This window comes from Bombina bombina, chromosome 4 (assembly GCF_027579735.1).
Source record: "Bombina bombina isolate aBomBom1 chromosome 4, aBomBom1.pri, whole genome shotgun sequence".
Taxonomy (NCBI): domain Eukaryota; kingdom Metazoa; phylum Chordata; class Amphibia; order Anura; family Bombinatoridae; genus Bombina; species Bombina bombina.
Window position 1 is genome coordinate 83,885,462 of NC_069502.1, and position 27,082 is coordinate 83,912,543.

Sequence of the window (27,082 nt, forward strand, 5' to 3'; positions counted from 1 at the left end):
GGTTATCAAAGCCGGCTTTTATATTATTTATGTGTTCTCTCAGCCTATATTTTATTTTTATTTTGGTCCTACCAACATAAATTTTGACACATTTGCAACTTAATTGGTATACTACATAATTGGTGTGGCAAGTGCACCTATGCTTGCATTTATATGAACGACTACTTAAAAATTGGAAAAAATATTGTGATTAGTGTCTATTAAAGGGCACATTACACAATCTAAAACTTTACACGGATATAGGCCTGCGCGTCCCCCACACCAATTAGTTAAGGTGCCATTATTGTTCACTTGTTTGAGTTTGGTAGGTGCTATATAATTTTTAAGATCTTTATTTTTCTTAAAAATGACTTCAGGTTTATCCCCTATTACACTGCCCAACACAGGATCTAATTTTAATACTTTCCAGTGTTTATTAAGGATATTTTTAATCTGGTGGTGCTGACTATTGTATCTGGTAATGAATTTGACATTCCCTTGTTCAGAGTTCTTATAGCTGGTATTGTTGTTTTTATTTCTATTTTTATTCACTTGTTGCTTACCAATGAGCTCTGATCTATCCATTTTAGACACTTTAGTTCTAGCAATATCTAAAAGTTTAGTGTCATATCCTTTGTCCATGAACTTTTTAGTTAGATGATCGGCTTCCGTATTAAAGGGACATGCCAGCCACATTTTTTCTTTTATGATTTAGAAAGAGAATACAATTTTAAACATCTTTCTAATTTACTTATATTATCTAATTTGTTTTATTCTCTTGATATTCTTTGATGAAAAGCATATCTAGATATGCTCACTAGCTGCTGATTGGTTGCTCCACATAGAAGCCTCGTGCGATTGGCTCACCATGTGCATTGCTTTTTCTTCAACTGAGGATATTTAAAAAATGAAGTAAAATAAATAATGGAAGTAAATTGTAATGTTGTTTAAATTTCTATTCTCTAACTGAATCATGAAAGAAAAATTTTGGGTTTAGTGGCCCTTTAAAATCTTCTATGTGTGTGCAATTACGCTGTATTCTCTGATACTGTCCTAAAGGCACATTATCCATTGTTTGAGGTGACCACTTTTGGCGTTCAACAAGCCATTTCTATCAGTGGGTTTACGATAGTTTTTAACACATACCTTCGTTATCCCTAAATAAAACCAGGTCTAAAAATGAAATAGAATCTTGGGAACTATTTCATTTTTAGACCTGGTTTTATTTAGGGATAACGATACCAATAAGGTACGTGTTAAAAACTATCGTAAACCCACTGAAAGAAATGGCTTGTTGAACGCCAAAAGTGGTCACCTCAAACAATGGATAAATAATGTGCCTTTTGGACAGTATCAGAGAATACGGCGTAATTGCACACACATAGAAGATTTTAATATGGAAGCCGATCATCTAACTAAAAAGTTCATGGACAAAGGATATGACACTAAACTTTTAGATATTGCTAGAACTAAAGTGTCTAAAATGGATAGATCAGAGCTCATTGGTAAGCAACAAGTGAATAAAAATAGAAATAAAAACAACAATACCAGCTATAAGAACTCTGAACAAGGGAATGTCAAATTCATTACCAGATACAATAGTCAGCACCACCAGATTAAAAATATCCTTAATAAACACTGGAAAGTATTAAAATTAGATCCTGTGTTGGGCAGTGTAATAGGGGATAAACCTGAAGTGATTTTTAAGAAAAATAAAGATCTTAAAAATTATATAGCACCTACCAAACTCAAACAAGTGAACAATAATGGCACCTTAACTAATTGGTGTGGGGGACGCGCAGGCCTATATCCGTGTAAAGTTTTAGATTGTGTAATGTGCCCTTTAATAGACACTAATCACAATATTTTTTCCAATTTTTAAGTAGTCGTTCATATAAATGCAAGCATAGGTGCACTTGCCACACCAATTATGTAGTATACCAATTAAGTTGCAAATGTGTCAAAATTTATGTTGGTAGGACCAAAATAAAAATAAAATATAGGCTGAGAGAACACATAAATAATATAAAAGCCGGCTTTGATAACCATAGCGTATCCTATCATTTTAAAATCTGCGATAATCAAAATCCTAAGGACCTCAGTATAAAAATTATAGAATGGGTAGCACAAGATCGATGGGATTCCAACAGGTTGTTAAAATTGAGACAAAGAGAAACCTTTTGGATCAAAACCTTTGATTGTCTAGAGCCAAAAGGGCTAAACATAGAATTGGATATTCAGGCTTTTTTTATAAAATATGCCTTTTACCATATTTTAACATTGTCTCCTAAATTTTAGATATTAAGATATCCTACATGTTTCCATATGCATATTTATTCTATTTTTTAACATGTATTAACTATATTTTAACAAGCACCATCAATTTTGGTTTTCTTTCTTCTTTTTTGATTTTAACATATATTCTCACATATATTTCATACTGGGATATCAATTATTTAGTATGTGGAATTAGAATCCAAAGACCCCTACATAGAATTTAAATATTTTATCCTTATTTCCTATTTAAAGGTGTATTTTATAATTCATGTATTATAACAGCCTATGTATTGCATATTATATCTTACTTTTAATGGTACAATTATGTGTATTTTTTAAAACTTATCATGTATTATTTAATCATCATATTATTGTTTTTATTTAAGATGTCATTTTGATGTATGTTGCACTTTATTTTGTGGATGTGATATGAGCATCAATTTTAACTGTATATGTGCCCGTTATACATCTTTAACTTAAAGTGAATGTAAATTTTGATGCTTAAGTGCCGGGTTTTTAAAACTTTGATTAAAAACAGGGGCACTTTAATTCATCAAAATTTACATTTCACTCCTGTTGTGACAAAAAAAAAACTTACCTTTTAAACTTCACAGCAGCTGCTGCTTCCTCCGGTCTCACAAGCCATTTCTGATGTCAGAAATGATTGATAGGTCATCCTCCAATCACAGATTCCCCCCCGGGGGATTCAGTGTCTTATTCACTGCTGTGATTGGATGAAGCCGGATACCTCATTTTAGACCCAGGAAGAGGCTTTGAAATGGGTGGAGGAAGCTGGAGCTGCTGTGAAGATTAAAAAGTAAGTTTATTTTCACAACAGGAGTGAAATGAAAATTTTGATGAATTAAAGTGCCCCTGTTTTTAATCAAAGTTTTAAAAACCGGGCACTTTAGCATCAAAATTTACATTCACTTTAATGTTGTATAAAGTGTGAGTGCTATAGGGACACTCCCGTATAAAAGGGCCTGTCATGAGCTGTATCAATATTCTTGACAAAGTCCCGTAGAACGGGACGAAACGCGTAGAACATTGCAGCTCATCTTTGTGGTCCCTTGGAGGATCCGTAATCTACTTCACCGTCTACCAACGCATCTATCACCAAGCACACCACTGACGTCACCGCTCCGCGCCTGCAGAGCGGGCTGGTTTGGTTTGGATTGCCGCAAGGTTATTTCGCCCACTAGAGACATTCATTCCATCACGGAATACAGACTTGGGGGAATTTTAATTTGAAGAAGCGGTACACACTTAAGCAGACGGCTTTTTATGGGCATGTATGCTTACAGCATCTTGTAAGTTCATTACCTACTGTGTTTATTTTATGTAATAAATAGTCTATGCTACACTTGAGTCCGCGCTCCTCTTGTTTTTGTTTTGCAGTTCAAGCCAAGACTATACCAACCTCTTCTGGCTTTAGATTGGAAGCATGTTCCTCTGAGCAGTGCACCGGGAGGAGTTAAAAATACAATCTAGCTACGCAAGTTATGAAGTACTATGCAACGTGCGTAGGAAAATTGTAATTTAACTCCTCCTCCGTCGGTTTTCACTGATGTCCAGCCTGGCACTGTAGGGAGTTGCGGCGCGATGGGGGTGACACCTTCAGAGGAGACTAATTACTGATGATGGTGTCGAGGACCACCAACATCTTCTCGTGGACCACTGGTGGGCGACCGCTGAGATAGAACATGCATTATTATCCAACTTTCTAATTTTAATTCTATTAACAAATTTTCTTCGTTTTCTTGCTATCTTTGCTGAAAAAGCAGGATTTAAAAGTTTAGGAGCCAGACCATTTTTGGTTCAGAACCTGGGTTATGCTTGTATATTGGTGGCTAAATGCCACCAATATCAGCAAGTGCTATCCAGAGTGCTGAATTTAAAATGGTCCGGGCTCCTAATCTTTACATAACTGCTTTTTAAATAAAGATAACAGGAGAACGAAGAAAAATTGATAATAGGAGTAAAAAAGAAAGTTGCTTAAAATTGCACTCTGTCTGAATCATGAAAGAAAATTGGGTTTTGTATCCCTTTAAAGAAAAAAATTGGGTTTAGTTAATCTAAGAAGTCTCATGAAAACTGGTTTTTAATTAAATTGCTTTTCTCTTCTGAATATGCGTAAACACATATTTAGTTATTTTATTTTTTATTAAAACCATCTGATGTATTCAGTAACATTTTATGCTAGTGCTCATTGAGTCATTGACATTACAGTATATAGATCTATTTTGAAACATTGGACTGGGGTATTTAGTTAGTTTCTACACATTTTTACAATTACTGAGGGCATATGTAGGACACAAGGATTATATAAGCATGAGGCCTACAGAATGGACACAGAGTAACAGGGACCAGAAAGCCAGTGTAGTTAGGCACGCACCAAGCAAAACTCAAGATCACAACGTATTTACTTTAAGGGCCTTTTCACAAAATATAACGGTTACTGATAATTCAGTAGCAGTGGCATTTTCCTCCATATGGTTCTTCTTCAACACAGAGCTGAACATTTCAGGTATAAAACGTATGTTTTTGGAGACAGAGAAAACCGTTGAAGGTTAGAGAGGTATATTGTCAGTATAAGAAGCACCTGGGAACACAGTACTGACTGAAAATCATAAAAGGTTGGAATCACTCCACAATGAACAAACTGACCACAAAAACAAGCCGCAGCATTCTGCAATGTTCTGTTTGATCTGGTCATGGAGAAAATTGGGGCTGTTCAAAATCGGATGTGAAAGTAGAACCAGTAGGTTAAGTTCTCAAATAAAATATAAGTCATCCAAGAAGGCCAAATCCCCCTGCCTAAATAAATATTGATTTAAAGTGTACCTTTTTTGAGGTTATTCAGAAATACAGAGTAAAGGAAAGATAAAATATTGCATACATGTTACAGAGAGATGAATACAGATACATTCAGAGGCATGCCAAGCTCAAGTTGAAACAATCTAATTTAAAATGTGAAGCAATATTTGTAACCTCAAGACTTTATATTATTAACAAGGTCAACTAGAAATTATCACCTGCACCTATTTTTCTTTATAAATGTTCTGAACTTTATGCGCATGTCTACTTTAGTAAGATTGCAGAAAATAGTATGTCTGTTAGATTTATAGACATGTTTATCAACTAATTACATAAGCTATAGGTTACCTAAACATGTCTCTAAAAAGATTACCTATATTACATGATCCAAAGAGTATATGAACAGGACGGTTATTCAGAGACAGATAGGGCGTGTAATTTTAAACAACTTTCCAATTTACTTTTATAAATCAAATGTGCTTTGTTCTCTTGGTATTCTTTGTTGAAATCTAAACCTAGGTAGGCTTATATGCTAATTTCTAAGCACTGGAAAGCCGCCTCTCATATCAGTGCATTTTTAAAAGTTCAGTTTTTTTTACACCTAGACAGCGCTAGTTCATGTGTACCATATTGATAACATTGTGCTCATTCCATTGAGTTACTTACGAGTCAGCACTGATTGGCTAAAATGCAAGTCTGTCAAAAGAACTGAAATAGGGGGGCAGTCTGCAGAGGCTTAGATACAAGCTAATCACAGAGGTAAAAAGTATATTCATATAACTGTGTTGGTTATGCAAAACTGGGGATGTCTATCTTTTTAAACAATAAAAATGATGGAGTAGACTGTCCCTTTATGCAAGCCACATGAGCCTCTAATATGCACAGTGTTATCACAGATCACCAGCTCTATGCCGTGCATGTGTTACATCATTGCTAAGGTCATCAGCAATGCAGATGAAGATTATGGGCTAGATTTATCAAAGCCGAGGCGGACAGGGGTGCGTATATGCACCCCTGTACATCTCAGCTCGCCTGTGTCGGGGCGAAATTACCCGCAGGTAATCACCATTGCACACAAGCGCAATTTTGCGTTCGCGTGCAATCCAGCCCCCTGCCCGCGCACAGCCAATCACGTGCGGGCAGGAGCTGTCAATCTCCTCAGTCAGACTCGACCACGGAGATTGAATTAGGTTAGGGGAAGCGGCGGTCTGGTGACCGCTGCTTGTTAAATTATGGTGAGCAAGTGAGAACTTGCAACCGTAGGGCTTTGATAAATCGAGCCCTATGTCACCCACATGCAAGAAAAAATGCTCTATAAAACCAAAAAGTTTTTCTTAAATATTTAATTTCCTTTTCAGTTCAAGTTCTTTATTATAGCTTACAGCAAACACAGTGCTTAAGTATTAATTAAAAAAAAAAAAAAAAAAAAAAAAAAAAGAATTTTCCAAGGAAATCTGACTACACTGAAAATGTTTAATGTTTTTCTGACCTGCAGTGTCAGAGTACAGCTTAATAACTTGTCAGCTTCTCCAGCACTGTAACTGGAATATTATCTGGTAATTAATGTTATTTCCCAACATCTCATTAAACTTATAATTTACCATCATTATCTTAACAATATATCAAAAAGGGACAGACTGCAGAAAGAAGCTGCCTTGCTACATAGTGGTTTACAGTATTTCCAGCTTCTAGTGAGATCATATTTTATCATTTCGACTTTAAAAGGGATATTGTATCTTTATTTATAAAATACACAATAATAATGTTTGCAATAATTATAGTTTTGCTTCTAGTAAACATTATCAGTGTTCCTACTGTGCACACAACCTGCCATCACATACATTCCCCTGCACTCATGCTCCAATAGTCATTATTAGTTTGTGTTGGCGCCATGTTTGTTTTCTTTTTTTCTTTCCAAAAGAGACATCTCCAATTCTGACATATGCAGTCATGTTTATTGCATCGTTTGCAACACAAATTTGCTTCTTTGTTCACAACTTGGCGTCACATGAACTATTTTTCACACAGAAGCCGTTTTCATGCATTTAATAGTAAAAATGCTAACGCTAGTTATAGGACGTCATTGAATAATAATTGCATAATTAACAAAAACATAACTTATGTAAGAATTTACCTAATAAATGCATTTCTTTCATGGCGACGAGAGTAAACAAGCTGTTGCATATGGGATTTACAATTTCACCAGGAGGAGGCAAAGTGTCCCAAATCTCAAAAGCCTATAAATACCCCACCCACCTCACACATACCTCAGTTTAACGTATAGCCAAGTGGTGAGGTGTTTGAGTAAAAAGTCCAAAAAAGGAGGATCAGGAAAAAAGATGTGCATTTAAAGGGACATTAAACCCAAAAAATGTCTTTCATGATTCAGACAGAGAATACAATTTTAAACAAAATTCCAATTTACTTCTATTATCCAATTTGTTTCAATATTTAGATATCCTTTGTTAAATAAATAGCAATGCACATGGGTGAGCCAATCACATGAGGCAAATTTGTGCAGCCACCAATCAGAATCTACTGAGCCTATCTAGATATGCTTTTCAGGAAGGAATATCAAGAGAATGAAGCAAATTAGATAACAGAAGTATATTAGAAAGTTGTTTAAAATTGTATTCTCTTTTTGAATCATGAAAGAGAAAATTTGGGTTTAATGTCCCTTTAAACAAAAAAAATATAATCCACAAATGGGTGGGCCTAGTGGACGCTCGCCACCATGAAAGAAATTAATTTATCAGGAAAGTTCACACATAAATTATGGTTTCTTTCATATAGGTGGTGAGAGTCCAGGAGTCGTTACATATGGGATATATATATATATATATATATATATATATATATATATATATATATATATATATATCCTCTCCAAGAACGCAGGCACTCACTGGTCTTAGTATATCATCCTTTTATTAATCCACAAAAACAATTACATTAGCATGACGTTTCGGTACCACGTTGTACCTTTATCAAAATGTAAAAAATAGATATTAAAAGCTTTTAATATCTATTTTTTACATTTAATAAAGGTACAATGTGGTACCGAAACGTCATGCTAATGTAATTGTTTTTGTGGATTAATAAAAGGATGATATACTAAGACCAGTGAGTGCCTGCGTTCTTGGAGAGGATACAGAATTGGTTTGCAGTGCACCTTGGCAGCTGAATTGTGTAAGATAGTGCGGTCCTTTACCTGGACAATATATATATATATATATATATATATATTTATATTATCCCAAGATGTGGAAGTCCATGAGTAACAAGAAAGGGAGGGATACAATAAAAACAGCTTTTTTCACCGAGAATTTAAATCCAAAAAATAAAGTATTTTATTAAAAAAATAAAAATAAAATTATAGGCACCATTATCAAACTGAGACAACTGCATGAAGAACCATTCTACCAAAAGCAGCTTCCGTAGGTTTCAGTAATTGCTAGAAGATTGAAGGCGTTAGAAACAAACGGGTCCTGAACAGTTGTAAGTTTGTTACAGACAAAGGGTGCATTCCAAAGAGCACAAGAAAAAAAGAGAGGGGATAAGCGCTGTGGGTTAATAGAGATGAGATTGTTAGGATTGCGTGACCTACAGTTTTTGCAGTGGTGGACTGAGTGAGAGTGTAGACGTGTGGTGATTGCTGCAGGGCCAGGGTTAGGAGAGATATCACCAGCAGTAGTAGGAGTGTTAGTGACAGAAGGTGAGACTTGTAGGAGTGGGTATGATTAGACACAGGAGAGTTAGATGGGGAAGGACAGCATAGGGGATGAGAGAAGGGAGGGTGAGATATGGATAGTATGGGGGTTATTGTTGCTACAGGAAAGTGCAGTGAGTTTTAGGAAAAGGGCAGACAGAAAATGCAGAAAAGACATGGAGAGCATTGTGCAGGTGTATAGTTATTAAGTTTGACCGGTTAGTGGGACTGCAGTTTCCCCCTCCAGTTCTTAACTCGCCACTTGTAAGACAGGGCACTTAGAACCACAGGTCACAGATAGCCAAGGCTCAGATAGCTTTTGCTCAGCTGTATATAGCAGTGATATTTGAGTTTGAATGATTTAATTCAAGGCAGCTGTGTACAAATAGACTAGTTAGGAGAAGGGCAACAGGCAGATAAAGGAAGCAGGAGAGATGCATACCTGTAGAGAGATGAGATGGAGGGTTAGAACAATGCTTCATGTTGTTAGTAGAGCATTCTGGATGATAGTGTTATGGATATATTTCCAGTTCTTAACCTGTCACTCGTAAGACAGGTCACTTAGAAGCACAGGGCACACATAACCAAGGCTCAGATAGCCTTTGCTCAGCTGTATATAGCAGTGAGATTTACTTACTTGCTTGCTGCGACCACTGTAGATGGTGTCCTGTGAGCTGCCCTTCACACAGGCTGTTGACTTACAGAAAAATTGTCTTCTGATTCTGTTGTGGCTATGGATCTGCCAGAGTTCTTCCTGGCATGGATTTCCTCCATTTTTAAATGTTTTTAAATAGTGTAGAAAACGGCAATTTTTCTAAAATGTTAGGACCTACACTTTTAATGGTTATAAATGCAGTAGAATGCTGGCCACATAATACATCAGAGGGTGCAGTAACACAGCCTTTACAGGGAGTGCAGAATTATTAGGCAAGTTGTATTTTTGAGGATTAATTTTATTATTGAACAACAACCATGTTCTCAATGAACCCAAAAAACTAATTAATATCAAAGCTGAATAGTTTTGGAAGTAGTTTTTAGTTTGTTTTTAGTTATAGCTATTTTAGGGGGATATCTGTGTGTGCAGGTGACTATTACTGTGCATAATTATTAGGCAACTTAACAAACAACATCTCAACATTCACAAATATACATTTCTGACATTCAAAAACAAAACAAAAACAAATCAGTGACCAATATAGCCACCTTTCTTTGCAAGGACACTCAAAAGCCTGCCATCCATGGATTCTGTCAGTGTTTTGATCTGTTCACCATCAACATTGCGTGTAGCAGCAACCACAGCCTCCCAGACACTGTTCAGAGAGGTGTACTGTTTTCCCTCCTTGTAAATCTCACATTTGATGATGGACCACAGGTTCTCAATGGGGTTCAGATCAGGTGAACAAGGAGGCCATGTCATTAGATTTTCTTCTTTTATACCCTTTCTTGCCAGCCACGCTGTGGAGTACTTGGACGCGTGTGATGGAGCATTGTCCTGCATGAAAATCATGTTTTTCTTGAAGGATGCAGACTTCTTCCTGTACCACTGCTTGAAGGTGGTGTCTTCCAGAAACTGGCAGTAGGACTGGGAGTTGAGCTTGACTCCATCATCAACCCGAAAAGGCCCCACAAGCTCATCTTTGATGATACCAGCCCAAACCAGTACTCCACCTCCACCTTGCTGGCGTCTGAGTCGGACTGGAGCTCTCTGCCCTTTACCAATCCAGCCACGGGCCCATCCATCTGGCCCATCAAGACTCACTCTCATTTCATGAGAGTCCATAAAACCTTAGAAAAATCAGTCTTGAGATATTTCTTGGCCCAGTCTTGACGTTTCAGCTTGTGTGTCTTGTTCAGTGGTGGTCGTCTTTCAGTCTCTTACCTTGGCCATGTCTCTGAGTATTGCACACCTTGTGCTTTTGGGCACTCCAGTGATGTTGCAGCTCTGGAATATGGCCAAACTGGTGGCAAGTGGCATCTTGGCAGCTGCACGCTTGACTTTTCTCAGTTCATGGGCAGTTATTTTGCGCCTTGGTTTTTCCACACGCTTCTTGCGACCCTGTTGACTATTTTGAATGAAATGCTTGATTGTTCGATGATCACGCTTCAGAAGCTTTGCAATTTTAAGAGTGCTGCATCCCTCTGCAAGATATCTCACTATTTTTGACTTTTCTGAGCCTGTCAAGTCCTTCTTTTGACCCATTTTGCCAAAGGAAAGGAAGTTGCCTAATAATTATGCACACCTGAAATAGGGTGTTGATGTCATTAGACCACACCCCTTCTCATTACAGAGATGCACATCACCTAATATGCTTAATTGGTAGTAGGCTTTCGAGCCTATACAGCTTGGAGTAAGACAACATGCATAAAGAGGATGATGTGGTCAAAATACTCATTTGCCTAATAATTCTGCACTCCCTGTATACTGACAGAGGGTTAGTAAGTAATCAACAACAGTTAGGACACCTATAGGAATTGTTCGCATCAAGGCCTAATTTACTTACATTGCTGCAGAACAGTTGCTTGTTTCTTGACGCCCTTTGTCAAGAAACAAGCAACATTATTTTTTTCAGTTTTTGATAACCTAAGCTACTGGCATTTTAACTTTCTAACATTTTAGGTTATTGGACTTGAACTGCTTAAAATTAAAAAAAAAAACTGGAAAAATGAAAGGAACAGTCTAGACCCAGTACGTAATTTTGATGACTTATTATTACACACGTGAGAAGCATCCTGCAACGGATATATCTATAAGCTTGTAAAAAAGTACATGAAACATTTAATTATTCGTTTGTTAGAAGTCGAAAATGGATACCCCTGCCTACCTATTGCGTGTATATTTTGGTATGTTACGTTTCTCCAATCACGATCGAGTCGTGAATACGTTTTCCTTACTTGCCCACACTGATTTGTGCATGTGCAATTTGAAATAGCCAACTGAAAATATTAAACATGCACTGCTAAACGGTCATACAAGAAAACAGCTAACTGCACAAAAAGAAAGCTGTGGGCGGAGCCTGGCAGACATTTTTGGTCAGCTAACAAATGACAATTATTTCAAAGTTTCATGTATTTCTTACAAGCCTATAGATGTGGAACCCGCTGCAAGATGCTTGTCTGGTATGTAACAATAAGTAAAAGAATAAGTATTGGGTCTACACTGTCCCTTTAAGATGCTCTAACGTTTAAAATCAGTAGTGTACCTTCATAAGCACTACCATAAAATCCATACTGTACCTTTTTAAAAGGTTGTAAATGTTAAGATTACTGCAGCTTTAAGCTCAGCTCACCACACCCTCTGGGTGTGTCTGGGTCTCTGTGACATCATCAGTAGCCATGTTAGTTTTACTGATGGAACCTGCTAGTAAATAGCCATGTGGCTGTAGCTGAATAAAAGTTATCTAAAGTTCCTGCTGCAGAGTCTCAGTGATATGTGCAAGAGACATCAGACACAAGGTAACAGCACACAACTGAATGTTCTAATCCTGACTACACACAGAACATAACAGCTGGCGACGAGGATCTGTGGTCTGACCCTATAATGGCACTTATTGGCACCTTACCTGTGTTTGCAGCAGACACAGACAGATGGGACACATGGGTTGAACAGTTTGAGCTATATTGTACAGCAAATAACATAGGAGCTGATAAGCAAGTGGCTGTGTTTCTGACAACTATAGGCTCAGCAGCTTACACTACATTAAGGGACATTCTCTCACCAGATAAACCTAATGCTAAACCTCTGTCTGACCTGATCTGCCTGTTATCTGACCACTACCTACCAAAGCCTCTGGAGATATCAGAACGCTTTAAGTTTTACACACGCAAGCAATTGCAGCATGAGGACATTAAAACTTATGTGATCAGTTTAAAGAAACTAGCAAGTAGCTGCAGATTTGGGGATTATTTAAACACTGCTTTACGTGATATGTTTGTTATTGGACTCATGGACTGTACAGTACAAAAGAGACTATTAGCAGAGGATGATTTAACACTAAAGCGTGCTATAGAGATAGCTACAGTCATGGAACTTGCTGCTAAAGATGCACAAATGCTCCAGGCCCCAGCACAGGCAGTTTGTGATAAGGAAAAATATGTTTTTCATACAAGTGTGCACCTAAATAAACAGTATCCAGCTAGACAAGGGTCACAGACCACCTGTTACAGATGTGGTGACACAAATCACACAGCAAATGCCTGCAGGTTTAGGAACAGCACCTGCTATGGGTGTGGGAAGATTGGTCATACAAAGAGAGTGTGCAGAAGTTCCTTAGACAGAGATCAAAGTAAGAAAGGCAGCAAGTCACGTGCAGCTTTTCATGTGCAAGTAGATACACCACACACTGATTCAGAGGAAGACAAACCATTATACAAATTACAGATCTACAGCCTTGAGAATAAAATTCCAGAACTACAAGCAAAGGTGAATATAGATGGTAAACCTCTCATTATGGAAGTTGATACAGGAGCAGCAGTCTCTGTTATCACAGCTGCTGATTGGAACCGCCTGGGACTAAGGCAACCAATTGTTCCAACAGCTGTCACCATGCAAACATATTCAAATGAAATAATAAAGCCTATTGGGTGTGTATCACCTACAGTGACATTTAATGGTATAACTAAAAAGCTACGCCTCTACATTTTACCTAAAGGAGGACCACCTTTGTTTGGTAGATCCTGGATCCAAGCATTGGGCATGCCAAAGTTACCACAACAGTTACCACTTAACAAACTGCTGGACCAAAGTGGGAATTCAAATTCTTCTTGGATTAATTCACTAAAGCACAAATATAAGACTGTATTTGATGGGAACCTAGGTTTAGTGAAAGACAAGCAGATTCAGCTTCACCTAAAAGAAAATGCTATTCCAAAATTTTGTAAACCAAGAGTTGTACCATTTGCACTTAAACCTAAAATTGAAGCAGAACTAGAAAGACTACAAAATCAGGGGATTATTGTTCCAGTGTCTAGCAGTGAATGGGCTTCCCCAATAGTTCCTGTCAGAAAAAAGAATGGGGACATTCGCATCTGTGGAGATTTCAGAGTGGGCCTTAACCCTCAATTACTTGTGGACCAGTATCCTTTACCACGGATTGAAGAATTGTTTAGTTCTCTGGCAGGGGGTGAAAAATTTACAAAAATTGACTTGCATCAAGCATACTTACAATTAGAGGTGCATCCAGACCCCAGACACCTGTTAACTATCAACACTCACAAAGGACTTTTTCAGTATACGCGGATGGTGTTTGGCATTGCCCCAGCACCTGCAGTGTGGCAACGGATAATGGATGAGATCTTGGCAGGTATTCCACATACCCACTGTATGTTAGATGACATGCTTATCACTGGTGAAAATGATGCTGCTCATAAAGCCAATGTTGAAGCTGTTTTACAACGCCTACAGGAATTCGGACTGAAAGTTAACATGGAAAAGTGTGAGTTCTTCTGCAAGAGTTTAGAATATTGTGCACATGTAGTGGACAAGACTGGTCTACACACAACTGCTGAAAAAGTGAAAGCGCTGGTTCATGCTCCCACCCCTGTTAATGTATCTCAGCTACGTTCTTATTTGGGGTTGCTCAATTACTATCACAGATTTTTACCAAATTTGGCTCATTTACTATATCCACTACACCGTCTTTTAGATAGTAAAAACCAGTGGGCCTGGACTGACTTATGTACACGAGCATTTGAACGCTCTAAGCAGCTTCTTCTGGAATCAAGACTCCTTGTCCACTATGACCTTAAGAAGCCTTTGGTACTAGCCTGTGATGCTTCACCATATGGTTTAGGCGCAGTACTTTCACACATTATGCCCGATGGGTCTGAACGTCCTGTGTCTTTTGCGTCCAGATCTTTAACTCCGTCGGAGAGAAATTATGCCCAGATTGATCGGGAAGCTTTAGCAATAATTTGGGCTGTGAAGAAATTCCACATTTATATATATGGCAGACCTTTTACTCTGATCAAGGATCATAAACCACTTTTGTCCATTCTGCACCCTCAGAAGGGTATCTCCAACACAACAGCTGCACGACTTCAGCGCTATGCACTTCAGCTGGCGGCTTACAACTACTCCATTAAATATCGATGCCACAGTGATCATACGAATGTGGATATGTTTTCTAGATTACCAATGGTACATCACATGACAACATCTTCTAAAATCATAGAAACCCCTCCACAGCCTGTAAATCTAAATTCCAAAGTGATTGCTACTTATACATGCTCTGATTCTACCTTACAGGAAATCAAGTCTTTTGTTCAACATGGGTGGCCTAAAGTGGTTCGCTCTGACCTTCAGCCATATTTTACAAGGAAGAAGGAAATTGTGCATGACTCAGGCTGTCTGTTATGGGGGTCACGAGTGATAATTCCGACCTTACTGCAAACATTAGCATTAAAGTTACTACACAGCTCACACCAGGGTGTAGTAAAAATGAAGCAAAGAGCACGAGAATATTTTTGGTGGCCTAAATTGGATACAGATATTGCTTCTTATGTAGCTGCTTGCAATGCATGTGCACAGACACAGCGGAATCCCAGCAGGTACACCTCAAAAACTTGGCCATGGCCAAATGAACCTTGGACAAGAATCCATGTTGATTTTGCAGGGCCAGTGGAAGGACGAATGTATTTGGTGGCTGTGGATGCTCATTCCAAGTGGCCAGAAGTAGTTCAAATGTCAAGTACTACAACACAACAAACCATTGTCGTTCTTTCCAGTATGTTTGCAAGATTTGGACTGCCACAAACTTTAGTCTCAGACAATGGTCCACAGTTCATATCACATGAATTTGAAACCTTTCTAGATACAAATAACATCAAACACTGTAAGACAGCTCCATATTTTCCAGCCTCTAATGGACAGGCTGAAAGATTTGTACAAACTTTAAAACGCCACTTAGCTGTCTCTCAGAAATCCAAATTTAATCCAAACTCCCTTTCTAATTTTTTGTTTAACTATCGAAGCACACCCCATGCCACTACTGGGCTATCACCTGCAATGTTAATGTTTGGAAGACGCCTGAGAACTCCACTGGATAAAGTTAGACCAGAACATCCCACACAAGAGTTGAACACTTCTAGCGTTTCAGAATTTGTTCTTCATGACAGAGTATGGGTTAGAAACTACCGTGGCCCAAATAAATGGATTCCAGCTGTCATAATACAAGGCATGGGCAACAGAATGTTTAAAGTTCAACTACAAGCTGGTGGTACAGTTTCCCGCCATGTAGAACAAATGAGACGTAGATCTCAACCAGCTACACAAATATCAAATGATTCAGATGGTGAGGATATCTGGCATGGAGTGTGGTGCCCACCCGAGTCTTCTGAGGATGAAAATACAATGAACACAACTGAAACAGATCAACCTCAGAATGATTCTGTCCAACAACAAAATATCACAGGTGATTAACAACCATTGGGTACTCCTCCACAGACAATTTCTCCTGAACCAAATACTCTACGGCCCTCTAGAAACAGAAGGCCACCTTCTAGATGGCAATGTGAGGATTCAGTGAGAGATTATTCAGCAAGGAATGACCTAATCCAAAGGCGGACTTATCGAAATGCACATTGCATTTCAATATTTTACATCATTTTCTAATTTTATTTTAAATATAGTGTGATGTCTATATGGGAGAAATAAATTAACTAATTTAAATTACGTGTAGGTGCACAAAGAATATAATATAAATCTCTATAGTTTGTCTTCAGTAGAACAGATAAGACAAAATGTAAATTAGGGGCAGTTATGTGGCAAGGTTAGGCTTGTGAAGCGGCCATGAGCTTTTCAGGAATGACAAATACACAATTTTCAGACTTAAATTACAGGAAAAAGGGGCAAAATAAACAGTTTAAGTTCACATCAAAATTGTATAATAGAATAGCATAAATAACAAGTGCATAAAAAAAAAGATTATGCAGTAAAAATTTATTTTTTTGACCATTTGCCAGGCCCTTGTATCATGTGGCAGACATCAGCCAATTACAAACTAATATACAAATACACTTGTGCACATGCTTAGTATGAGCTGGTGTCTCAGAAAGTGTCTATATAAAAATTCGGACAATGGACATAAATTGGAAAGTCTAATAAAACTTTCTGAATCATGAAAGTTAAATTTTGACTATAGTGTCCTTTAAAATATTTATATTAAAATGTCAAAGTGTTTACTCTCCCTTTAAAATTAAACAGCAGTGGAAACAAATAATGCCCTGCTCTAGCCTTCACCTCAAAAAAAAAGCTCAGAGCTATGTATTTAAGAAAAGGGTTTTTATTTCTTTATATCTCTCAATTATTTACAATAATGCAGACGTTCGAACAAAAGAATGATTGATGACCAGTCAAGAAACCCAAAATGTCAATAGGAGATGCCTTGCATGGTTTTGTAAAAGATGATTGCTGGAATTCAAAGCCAACAAAGACCTATTACAGGACAAAGCTTCCATGAATGCGGTTTTGTCAGCCGTTTTTACACAGTACTATTGCTAGTGTCTTCATTTAACAGTTTAGCTATAACTTTATTTTTACGTTTTTTTAATTTAAAAACAAAACAAAACAGAAAAAAAGACACTAATTTGCACCAGGTAAATATCACTGAAGAAAAGGATGTACAGACCGAGTTCCTACTGTAAAAAAATACCCATCATGGGCATGGAAATGTAAGGGGCATGTTAGTACAAAAATAACATGCTTTGATTCGTTAGAGCATGTCATTTTAGCGCTGTCAACTCTGCAAGTTCATGAGTTGAATCCCTGCAAATTACTGCGAGTCCTGAGCAGGGGCAGCTGCATAGCAGGGTCATGCGACTACTGCTGCTGATTGTATCATCAGCCGTGTCTGTCATGTGATACTTTAACTGTGTTTAACCCTTTGCATGGATTAAACACATAGACTTGCAGGATTGGTGGTGCTAAAATTACTTGCTCTAACGAATAAAAGCATGTTATTTGTGCTGCGTGCAGAAGAGTGTGCAAGGGTTAGAGAGCACCTGATGGATGCACATAAGGCTGGTAGAGCACCTGGTAGATGCATGAGTGCCTAGTGGGTGTGTGCAGGGGATAGAGAATACCTTGTGGGTGCACATTATAGTTAGTGAGCAACTTCTGTGTGTGTATAAAGAGGGTGCGTATAAGGATCTGAGGACACCTAGTGGTTGCACATAAGTAATAGAGAATACCTGGTAGTTGCACATTACAGTTGGAGAGCACCTTGTGTGTGTGCATGAGTGTACAGAGCAGTGCTTTCTAAACTGTGTGTCGTGATACATTAGTGCGTCGGCGGCAGTGTGTAGGTGTGCCCCGGCTTCAGCATAAATTTTTTTGAATTTAAGTTTCTTGGGGGTTTCCGACTTTCCTCCTGCCTGCTACGCATATCACATGGTTGACCCATGATTGATACCTAGTGGGTCACAGATCATCTTAACCTATTGGCGCAGCTCAGTGGGAACTGAAACTATTCCCACTGGCAGCACATTGGCTCCTGACTGCACGTGTAGTTTCCTCAATCGGCTCGTGACTGCATGTGTAGTCAGTGAGTGGGACAGCAGTGTGTTTGCAGCACCGGCCACATGTGTAGTCAGTGAGTGGGACAGCAGTGTGTTTGTAGTCAGTCGGACTCACAGAGCTCTGAGGGCGGCAGCTTAAACGCTGAGCTGAAATCAGAAGTCAGTGTTTTGGTTTTTTTTGCAGCTAGCTCCCAGTAGCGCATTGCTGCTCCTGCTCTTGATATATGGATAGGAAGTGGAAGCTTAAAAATATCTTTATCTAATATTCCACCAAATATTCAGAAACTGTTTATCCCATCAACCTCATACATCCCATTAAAATAGTAAGTAGCTATTGGTCTTATTAAACTTTTGTTTAATTCTTGCACATACATACTGTTACTTGTAAATACATTGTGTTATTATATAATTTATGTATGTGTCCGTATCTCTTAAAACAAGTTAGTTTAACCTCCTGTTAGCTTGCACAACTTAATTACTGTGTCGTGAAATGATGTAGGTCTAAAAAGTGTGTCACCAACATGAAACGTTTGGAAAGCTCTGGTATAGAGGGTGCGTAAAAGGATCTCAGGGAACCTAGTGGTTGCACATAAGGGAAAGAGATTGCCTGGTGGGTGCATATTATAGTGAGAGAGCACCTTGTGTGTGTGTGCATGAGTGTATAGAGGGTGCGTATAAGGATCTGAGGACACCTAGTGGTTGCACATAAGGGAAAGAGATTGCCTGGTGGGTGCATATTATAGTGAGAGAGCACCTTGTGTGTGTGTGTGCGCGCGCGCATGAGTGTATAGAGGGTGCGTATAAATATCTGAGGGTACCTTGTGGTTGCACATAAGGGAAAGAGATTGCCTGGTGGGTGCATATTATAGTGAGAGAGCACCTTGTGTGTGTGTGTGTGTGCATGAGTGTATAGAGGGTGCGTATAAGGATCTGAGGGCACCTTGTGGTTGCACATAAGAGAAAGAGATTGCCTGGTGGGTGCACATTATAGTGAGAGAACACCTTGTGTGTGTGTGTGTGTGTGTGTGTGTGCATGAGTATATAGAGGGTGTGTATAAGGATCTGAGGGCACCTTGTGGTTCCACATAAGAGAAAGAGATTGCCTGGTGGGTGCACATTATAGTGAGAGAGCACCTTGTGTGTGTGCATGAGTATATAGAGGGTGTGTATAAATATCTGAGGGTACCTTGTGGTTGCACATAAGGGAAAGAGATTGTCTGGTGGGTGCACATTATAGTGAGAGAGCACCTTGTGTGTGTTCATGAGTGTATAGAGGGTGCGTATAAGGATCTGAGGGCACCTTGTGGTTGCACATAAGAGAAAGAGATTGTCTGGTGGGTGCACATTATAGTGAGAGAGCACCTTGTGTGTGTGTGCATGAGTGTATAGAGGGTGCGTATAAATATCTGAGGGTACCTTGTGGTTGCACATAAGGGAAAGAGATTGTCTGGTGGGTGCACATTATAGTGAGAGAGCACCTTGTGTGTGTGTGCGCATGAGTGTATAGAGGGTGCGTATAAGGATCTGAGGACACCTAGTGGTTGCACATAAGGGAAAGAGATTGCCTGGTGGGTGCATATTATAGTGAGAGAGCACCTTGTGTGTGTGTGTGTGTGTGCATGAGTGTATAGAGGGTGCGTATAAGGATCTGAGGGCACCTTGTGGTTGCACATAAGAGAAAGAGATTGCCTGGTGGGTGCACATTATAGTGAGAGAACACCTTGTGTGTGTGTGTGTGCATGAGTATATAAAGGGTGTGTATAAGGATCTGAGGGCACCTTGTGGTTCCACATAAGAGAAAGAGATTGCCTGGTGGGTGCACATTATAGTGAGAGAGCACCTTGTGTGTGTGCATGAGTATATAGAGGGTGTGTATAAATATCTGAGGGTACCTTGTGGTTGCACATAAGGGAAAGAGATTGTCTGGTGGGTGCACATTATAGTGAGAGAGCACCTTGTGTGTGTGTGCATGAGTGTATAGAGGGTGCGTATAAGGATCTGAGGACACCTAGTGGTTGCACATAAGGGAAAGAGATTGCCTGGTGGGTGCATATTATAGTGAGAGAGCACCTTGTGTGTGTTCATGAGTGTATAGAGGGTGCGTATAAGGATCTGAGGGCACCTTGTGGTTGCACATAAGAGAAAGATTGTCTGGTGGGTGCACATTATAGTGAGAGAGCACCTTGTGTGTGTGTGCATGAGTGTATAGAGGGTGCGTATAAATATCTGAGGGTACCTTGTGGTTGCACATAAGGGAAAGAGATTGTCTGGTGGGTGCACATTATAGTGAGAGAGCACCTTGTGTGTGTGTGCGCATGAGTGTATAGAGGGTGCGTATAAGGATCTGAGGACACCTAGTGGTTGCACATAAGGGAAAGAGATTGCCTGGTGGGTGCATATTATAGTGAGAGAGCACCTTGTGTGTGTTCATGAGTGTATAGAGGGTGCGTATAAGGATCTGAGGACACCTAGTGGTTGCACATAAGGGAAAGATTGCCTGGTGGGTGCATATTATAGTGAGAGAGCACCTTGTGTGTGTTCATGAGTGTATAGAGGGTGCGTATAAGGATCTGAGGACACCTAGTGGTTGCACATAAGGGTGGGGAGGTAATCAGCTATATTGTTGGGATAGGGAAGAGACTGAATAAATGCCCCCAAATATATACATATAATATCCTACTCATGTTCATAGACCGAGCTGTGGAAGTTGACCCCTATTAAATCACAGAGCAGTAGCTATCTAGATATGCAACGTACATTTACCGCTATTTTTTATTTAAATAGCTTATATTGAAAGTTTTGTATAAAAATGCTGAAGCCAAACAATGAATATTTTTGTTAACAAAATGACAGTTACTAGCTGGGTCTTCTCCGGATGTAAAAACAAAATGCTGTCACTATTCAAATACCATGAAATAATATTCCTTAAAACAAATGTAAAAACAAAGACGAATAAAAAGAAAGAAAATAGAATGACCCTGTAAGTCCAAATTACACCATACATTGGATGATTATTATTATTGGTAAACACATTGTAATTACGAGACACTTCTGAAGTCTTGCTATAAAATAACACATCAGCCAAATCTTAACATTTTTAAAAAAAATTAACATTGTTTGCTCCAATTGTTTTTTTTTAACAGTCTGCAGCCATTATAATTATGTAATTATAAAGTGAGAATTGTTTTACAGTTATCTGCTAAAGCCAATTAGGGAAAGATATGTAGCAGGATTGGCATGGATAAAGCTGTGCTTTGCCAGGGCTAAAAACTAGAAAAGTCACAATTCTCAGAGCTCAAGTACATAAAAAGGAGTTACACAAATCTAAACATTTAATACAAAAATCCTCAAAGTGTTTACCGTCCCTTTAAGAATACATACAAAATGTATTAACCCCTTAATGACCGGACCATTTTTCAATTTTCTTACCCTTAATGACAATGGCTATTTTTACATTTCTGCAGTGTTTGTGTTTAGCTGTAATTTCCCTCTTACTCATTTACTGTACCCACACATATTATATACCGTTTTTCTCACCATTAAATGGACTTTCTAAAGATACCATTATTTTCATCATGTCTTATAATTTACTAAAAAAAAATAATAAAATATGAGGAAAAAATGGAAAAAAACACACTTTTTCTAACTTTGACCCCCAAAATCTGTTACACATCTACAATCACCAAAAAACACCCATGCTAAATAGTTTCTAAATTTTGTCCTGAGTTTAGAAATACCCATTGTTTACATGTTCTTTGCTTTTTTTGCAAGTTATGGGGCAATAAATACAAGTAGCACTTCGCTATTTCCAAACCACTTTTTTTCAAAATTAGCGCTAGTTACATTGGAACCCTGATATCTGTCAGGAATACCTGAATATCCCTTGACATGTATATATTTTTTTTTTAGAAGACATCCCAAAGTATTGATCTAGGCCCATTTTGGTATATTTCATGCCACCATTTCACCGCCAAATGCGATCAAAAAAAAAAAAAAAAGTTCACTTTTTCACAAAATTTGTCACAAACTTTAGGTTTCCCACTGAAATTATTTACAAACAGCTTCTGCAATAATGGCACAAATGGTTGTAAATGCTTCTCTGGGATCCCCTTTTTTCAGAAATAGCAGACTTATATGGCTTTGGGGTTGCTTTTTGGTAATTAGAAGGCCGCTAAATGCCGCTGCGCACCACACGTGTTTTATGCCCAGGAGTGAAGGGGTTAATTAGGGAGCTTGTAGGGTTAATTTTAGCTTTAGTGTAGTGTAGTAGACAACCCCAAGTATTGATCTAGGCCCATTTTGGTATATTTTATGCCACCATTTCACCGCCAAATGCGAGCAAATAAAAAAAAAAAAAAACTTTACATTTTTCACAATTTTAGGTTTCTCACTGAAATTATTTACAAACAGCTTGTGCAATTATGGCAGAAATTGTTGTAAAAGCTTCTCTGGGATCCCCTTTGTTCAGAAATAGCAGACTTATATGGCTTTGGCGTTGCTTTTTGGTAATTAGAAGGCCGCTAAATGCTGCTGCGCACCACACGTTAATTATGCCCAGCAGTGAAGGGGTTAAATTAGGTAGCTTGTAGGGAGATTGCAGGGTTAATTTTAGAGATCAGCCTCCCACCTGACACATCCCACCCCCTGATCCCTCCCAAACAGCTCTCTTCCCTCCCCCACCCACAATTGTTCCCGCCATCTTAAGTACTGGCAGAAAGTCTGCCAGTACTAAATAAAAGAGGTTTTTTTTTTTTTTTAAATACAAATAATTAAGTATTTTAGCTGTGATGGACCCCTGCCTTAGCCCCAACCTCCCTGATCCCCCCTCCAGCTCTCTAACCCTCTCCCCTACCTAATTACCGCCATCTTGGGTACTGGCAGCTGTCTGCCAGTACCCAGTTTGGCCCCAAAAACCCCCCAAAAAGTATTTTTATTTTATTTTTTACTTAAAAAACTATTTCTGTAGTGTAGCAGCCCCCCACAATACCCCCACCCCCACCCAGATCCTTTTATATTTTTTTTAAAAAAAAATCCCTTTTTTTTTCCCCTTTCTGCCCTCATTCATTGGTGTCAGTGTGGCTAATGGGTGCACGTGCGCCCCGTGCACACGCACATGCACGCTCACGTGCACACTCGCGCATCGTGCACGCGCATCGTGCACCCGGCGGACACTGGCACTATCGCTACCGGTGCAGAGAGGGCCACAGAGTGGCTCTCTCTGCATCGGAGGCTTGTAAAGGGGTATTGCAGGATGCCTCCATATCGAGGCATCACTGCAATACCCTCAGAGCTGCTGGAAGCATTTGTGATCGCTTCCAGCACTCTGTTTGACAACTGACGTACCAGGTACGTCCATTGTCATTAACTGCTTGTTAATGCATGACGTACCTGGTACGTCAGTTGTCATTAAGGGGTTAAAGAGATACTACACCCAATTTTTTTCTTTGATGATTCAGATAGAACATGCAATTTTAAGCAACTTTCTAATTTTCTCCTATTGTAAATTTTCCTTCGTTCTCTTGCTATCTTTATTTGAAAAAGAAGGCATCTAAGCTAAGGAGCCAGCCAATTTTTGGTTCAGACCCTGTACAGCACTCGTTTAATGGTGGCTGCATTTAACCACCAATCAGCAAGCACAACCCAGGTTGTAAACCAAAAATGGGCTGGCTTCCAAACTTACATTCTTGCTTTTCAAATAAAGATAGCAAGAGAATGAATAAAAATTAATAATAAGAGTAAAATAGAAAGTTGCTTAAAATTGCATGCTCTATCTGAATCATGAAAGAAATAAAATGGGTTCAGTGTCCCTTTAACCCCTTAAGGACCAAGGCCATTTTTCAATTTCTTTCCCTTAAGGACCAGGGCTATTTTTACATTTTTTGCGGTGTTTGTGTTAAGCTGTAATTTTCCTCTTACTCATTTACTGTACCCACACATATTATATACCGGTTTTCTCGCCACTAAATGGACTTTCTAAAGATACCATTATTTTCATCAAATCTTATAATTTACTATTAAAAATATGAGGAAAAAAACACACTTTTTCTAACTTTGACCCCCAAAATCTGTTACACATCTACAACCACCAAAAAACAACCATGCTAAATAGTTTCTAAATTTTGTCCTGAGTTTAGAAATACCCAATGTTAACATGTTCTTTGCTTTTTTTGCAAGTTATAGAGCAATAAATACAAGTAGTACTTTGCTATTTCAAAACCACTTTTTTTTCAAAATGAGCGCTAGTTACATTGGAACCCTGATATCTGTCAGGAATACCTGAATATCCCTTGACATGTATATATTTTATTTTAGAAGACATCCCAAAGTATTGATCTAGGCCCATTTTGGTATATTTCATGCCAACATTTCACCGCCAAATGCGATTAAATAAAAAAAAACAATAAATAAATGTTCACTTGATCACAGATTTTTTCACAAACTTTAGGTTTCTCACAGAAATTATTTACAAACAACTTGTGCAATTATGGCATAAATGGTTGTAAATGCTTCTCTGGGATCCCCTTTATTCAGAAATAGCAGACTTATATGGCTTTGGTGTTGCTTTTTGGTAATTAGAAGGCTGCTAAATGCCACTGCGCATCACACGTGTATTATGCCCAGCAGTGAAGGGGTTAATTAGGGAGGATGTAGGGAGCGTCTAGGGTTAATTTTAGCTTTAGTGTAGTAGAAAACCCCAAGTATTGATCTAGGCCCATCTTGGTATATTTCATGCTACCATTTCCCCGCTAAATGCGATCAAATAAAAAAAAACTTAAAATATTTCACAATTTTAGGTTTCTCACTGAAATTATTTACAAACAACTTGTGCAATTATGGCATAAATGGTTGTAAATGCTTCTCTGGGATCCCCTTTGTTTAGAAATAGCAGACATACATGGCTTTGGCGTTGCTTTTTGGTAATTATAAGGCCGCTAAATGCTACTGCGCACCACACATGTATTATGCCCAGCAATGCAGGGGTTAATTAGGTAGCTTGTAGGGAGCTTGCAAGGTTAATTTTAGCTTTAGCATAGAGATCAGCCTCCCACCTGACACATCACACCCCCTGATCCCTCCCAAACAGCTCTCTTCCCTCCCCATCCCACAATTGTCCCCGCCATCTTAAGTACTGGCAGAAAGTCTGCCAGTACTAAAATAAAAGGTATATTTTAAAAAAATAATAAATTGTATAGCATATTTACATATGCTGCTGTGTAGGATCCCCCCTTAGCCCCCAACCTCCCTGATCCCCGCCAAACAGCTCTCTAACCCTCCCCCTCTACCTTACTGGGAGCCATCTTGGGTACTTATTTTTTTTCTGTAGTGTAGCTTCCCCCACCATAGACAAACCACCACCCCCTCCCAGATCCCTTACAATTAACATTGTCTGCTGTCCCCCCCCCGTCTCCCACTTATCAATCAACTTTTTTCTGTAGTATAGCGGTTCCCACCCGCTCCCTCCCTGTGCACACGCACGCCCGCCGCTCCCCGTGCACGCCCAACAACTTCAATCTTCCCCCTCTCTCTTCAATCAATGGCCTCCCACGTCGGCTCCCACCCACCAACAATTGCGGCCATCGATGCCGGTGCAGAGAGGGCCACAGAGTGGCTCTCTCTGCATCGGATGGGGGAAAAATGTTATTGCAGGATGCCTCGATATCGAGGCATCACTGCAATAACTGTAAAGCGGCTGGAAGCGATCAGGATCGATTCCAGCCGCTTTAATCCCCAAAGTCGTACAGGGTACGTCGCTGGTCTTTAAAGACCAGGTTGTGTGCGACGTACCCTGTACGACTCGTGTCGTTAAGGGGTTAATATATAAATAAAACAATTTTGCACAGAGCTAAATATGGCATACATGACCAGATTTCTAGAAGTACCTGTGGACCAGCGGCAATTTTAAGCAACTTTCTAATTTACTCCTATTATCAATTTTTCTTCATTCTCTTGCTATCTTTATTTGAAAAGTAATAATGTAAGTTTAGAAGCCAGCCCATTTTTGGTTCACAACCTGGGTTGTGCTTGCTTATTTTATCGGTGGCTAAATGCACCCACCATTAAACAAGTGCTGTCCATGGTACTGAACCAAAAATTGTCTGGCTCCTTTTTAAAATAGAGATAGCAAGAGAACGAAGAAAAATTGATAATAGGAGTAAATTATAAAGTGGCTTAAAATTGCATGCTCTATCTGAATCAGTAAAGAAAAAAATTGGGTTCAGTGTCCCTTTAATATATAAATAAAACAATTTTGCACAGAGCTAAATATGGCATACATGACCAGATTTCTAGAATTACCTGTGGACCAGTGGCAGAGGAAGAAAGTTGAGGGTTGACGTCATATCTAGACCACAGTCCAACATGATTGTGGTGGATTTGAACTTGAGGATATTGCATGGAAGCGTGGGATGTCCAGATAAACAGTACTAAAACAAGAGAAATGTATTAAAAACAATAATCAGTTAACAGTCAGGAATAGAAGCATGAAATATTAAAGACATTGCCTTGAATAGCAACATAAAAAGGAAGCTCAGGGGTGAGAGATGAAAGGATAGTGTTGGCCGGGTGACAGGACTGGAGTGCTAATTATCTGTGCATTAACCGCTGCTAAATTGTTTTACGGCACTTAACTGGACAAGAGTTTATTGTCTCTGATCAGTTTCAGATGCCCTTTCTCCTAGTGTGCTCTCAGAAATGTTCAAGCAAGGAAGAAGCAAGTCGATCTCTATAGATAAAACAGATTTTTTTATTATTTTTTTTTACAAGTATAATTGGTCCTAATTCAAAATA

The 27,082-nt window shown here is 38.8% G+C and overlaps 1 protein-coding gene across 1 annotated transcript in view; it reads right to left on the reverse strand.

Annotated features, from left to right (window-relative positions):
• The window catches only part of INTS9 (integrator complex subunit 9), a 271,893-nt gene that overhangs the window by 229,204 nt on the left and 15,607 nt on the right, over positions 1-27,082 (reverse strand). Inside the window, exon 2 of the mRNA XM_053711080.1 lies at positions 26,591-26,718. Within this exon, the coding sequence (XP_053567055.1) occupies positions 26,591-26,718 (128 nt within the window). The remainder of the gene's footprint in view (positions 1-26,590; positions 26,719-27,082) is intronic.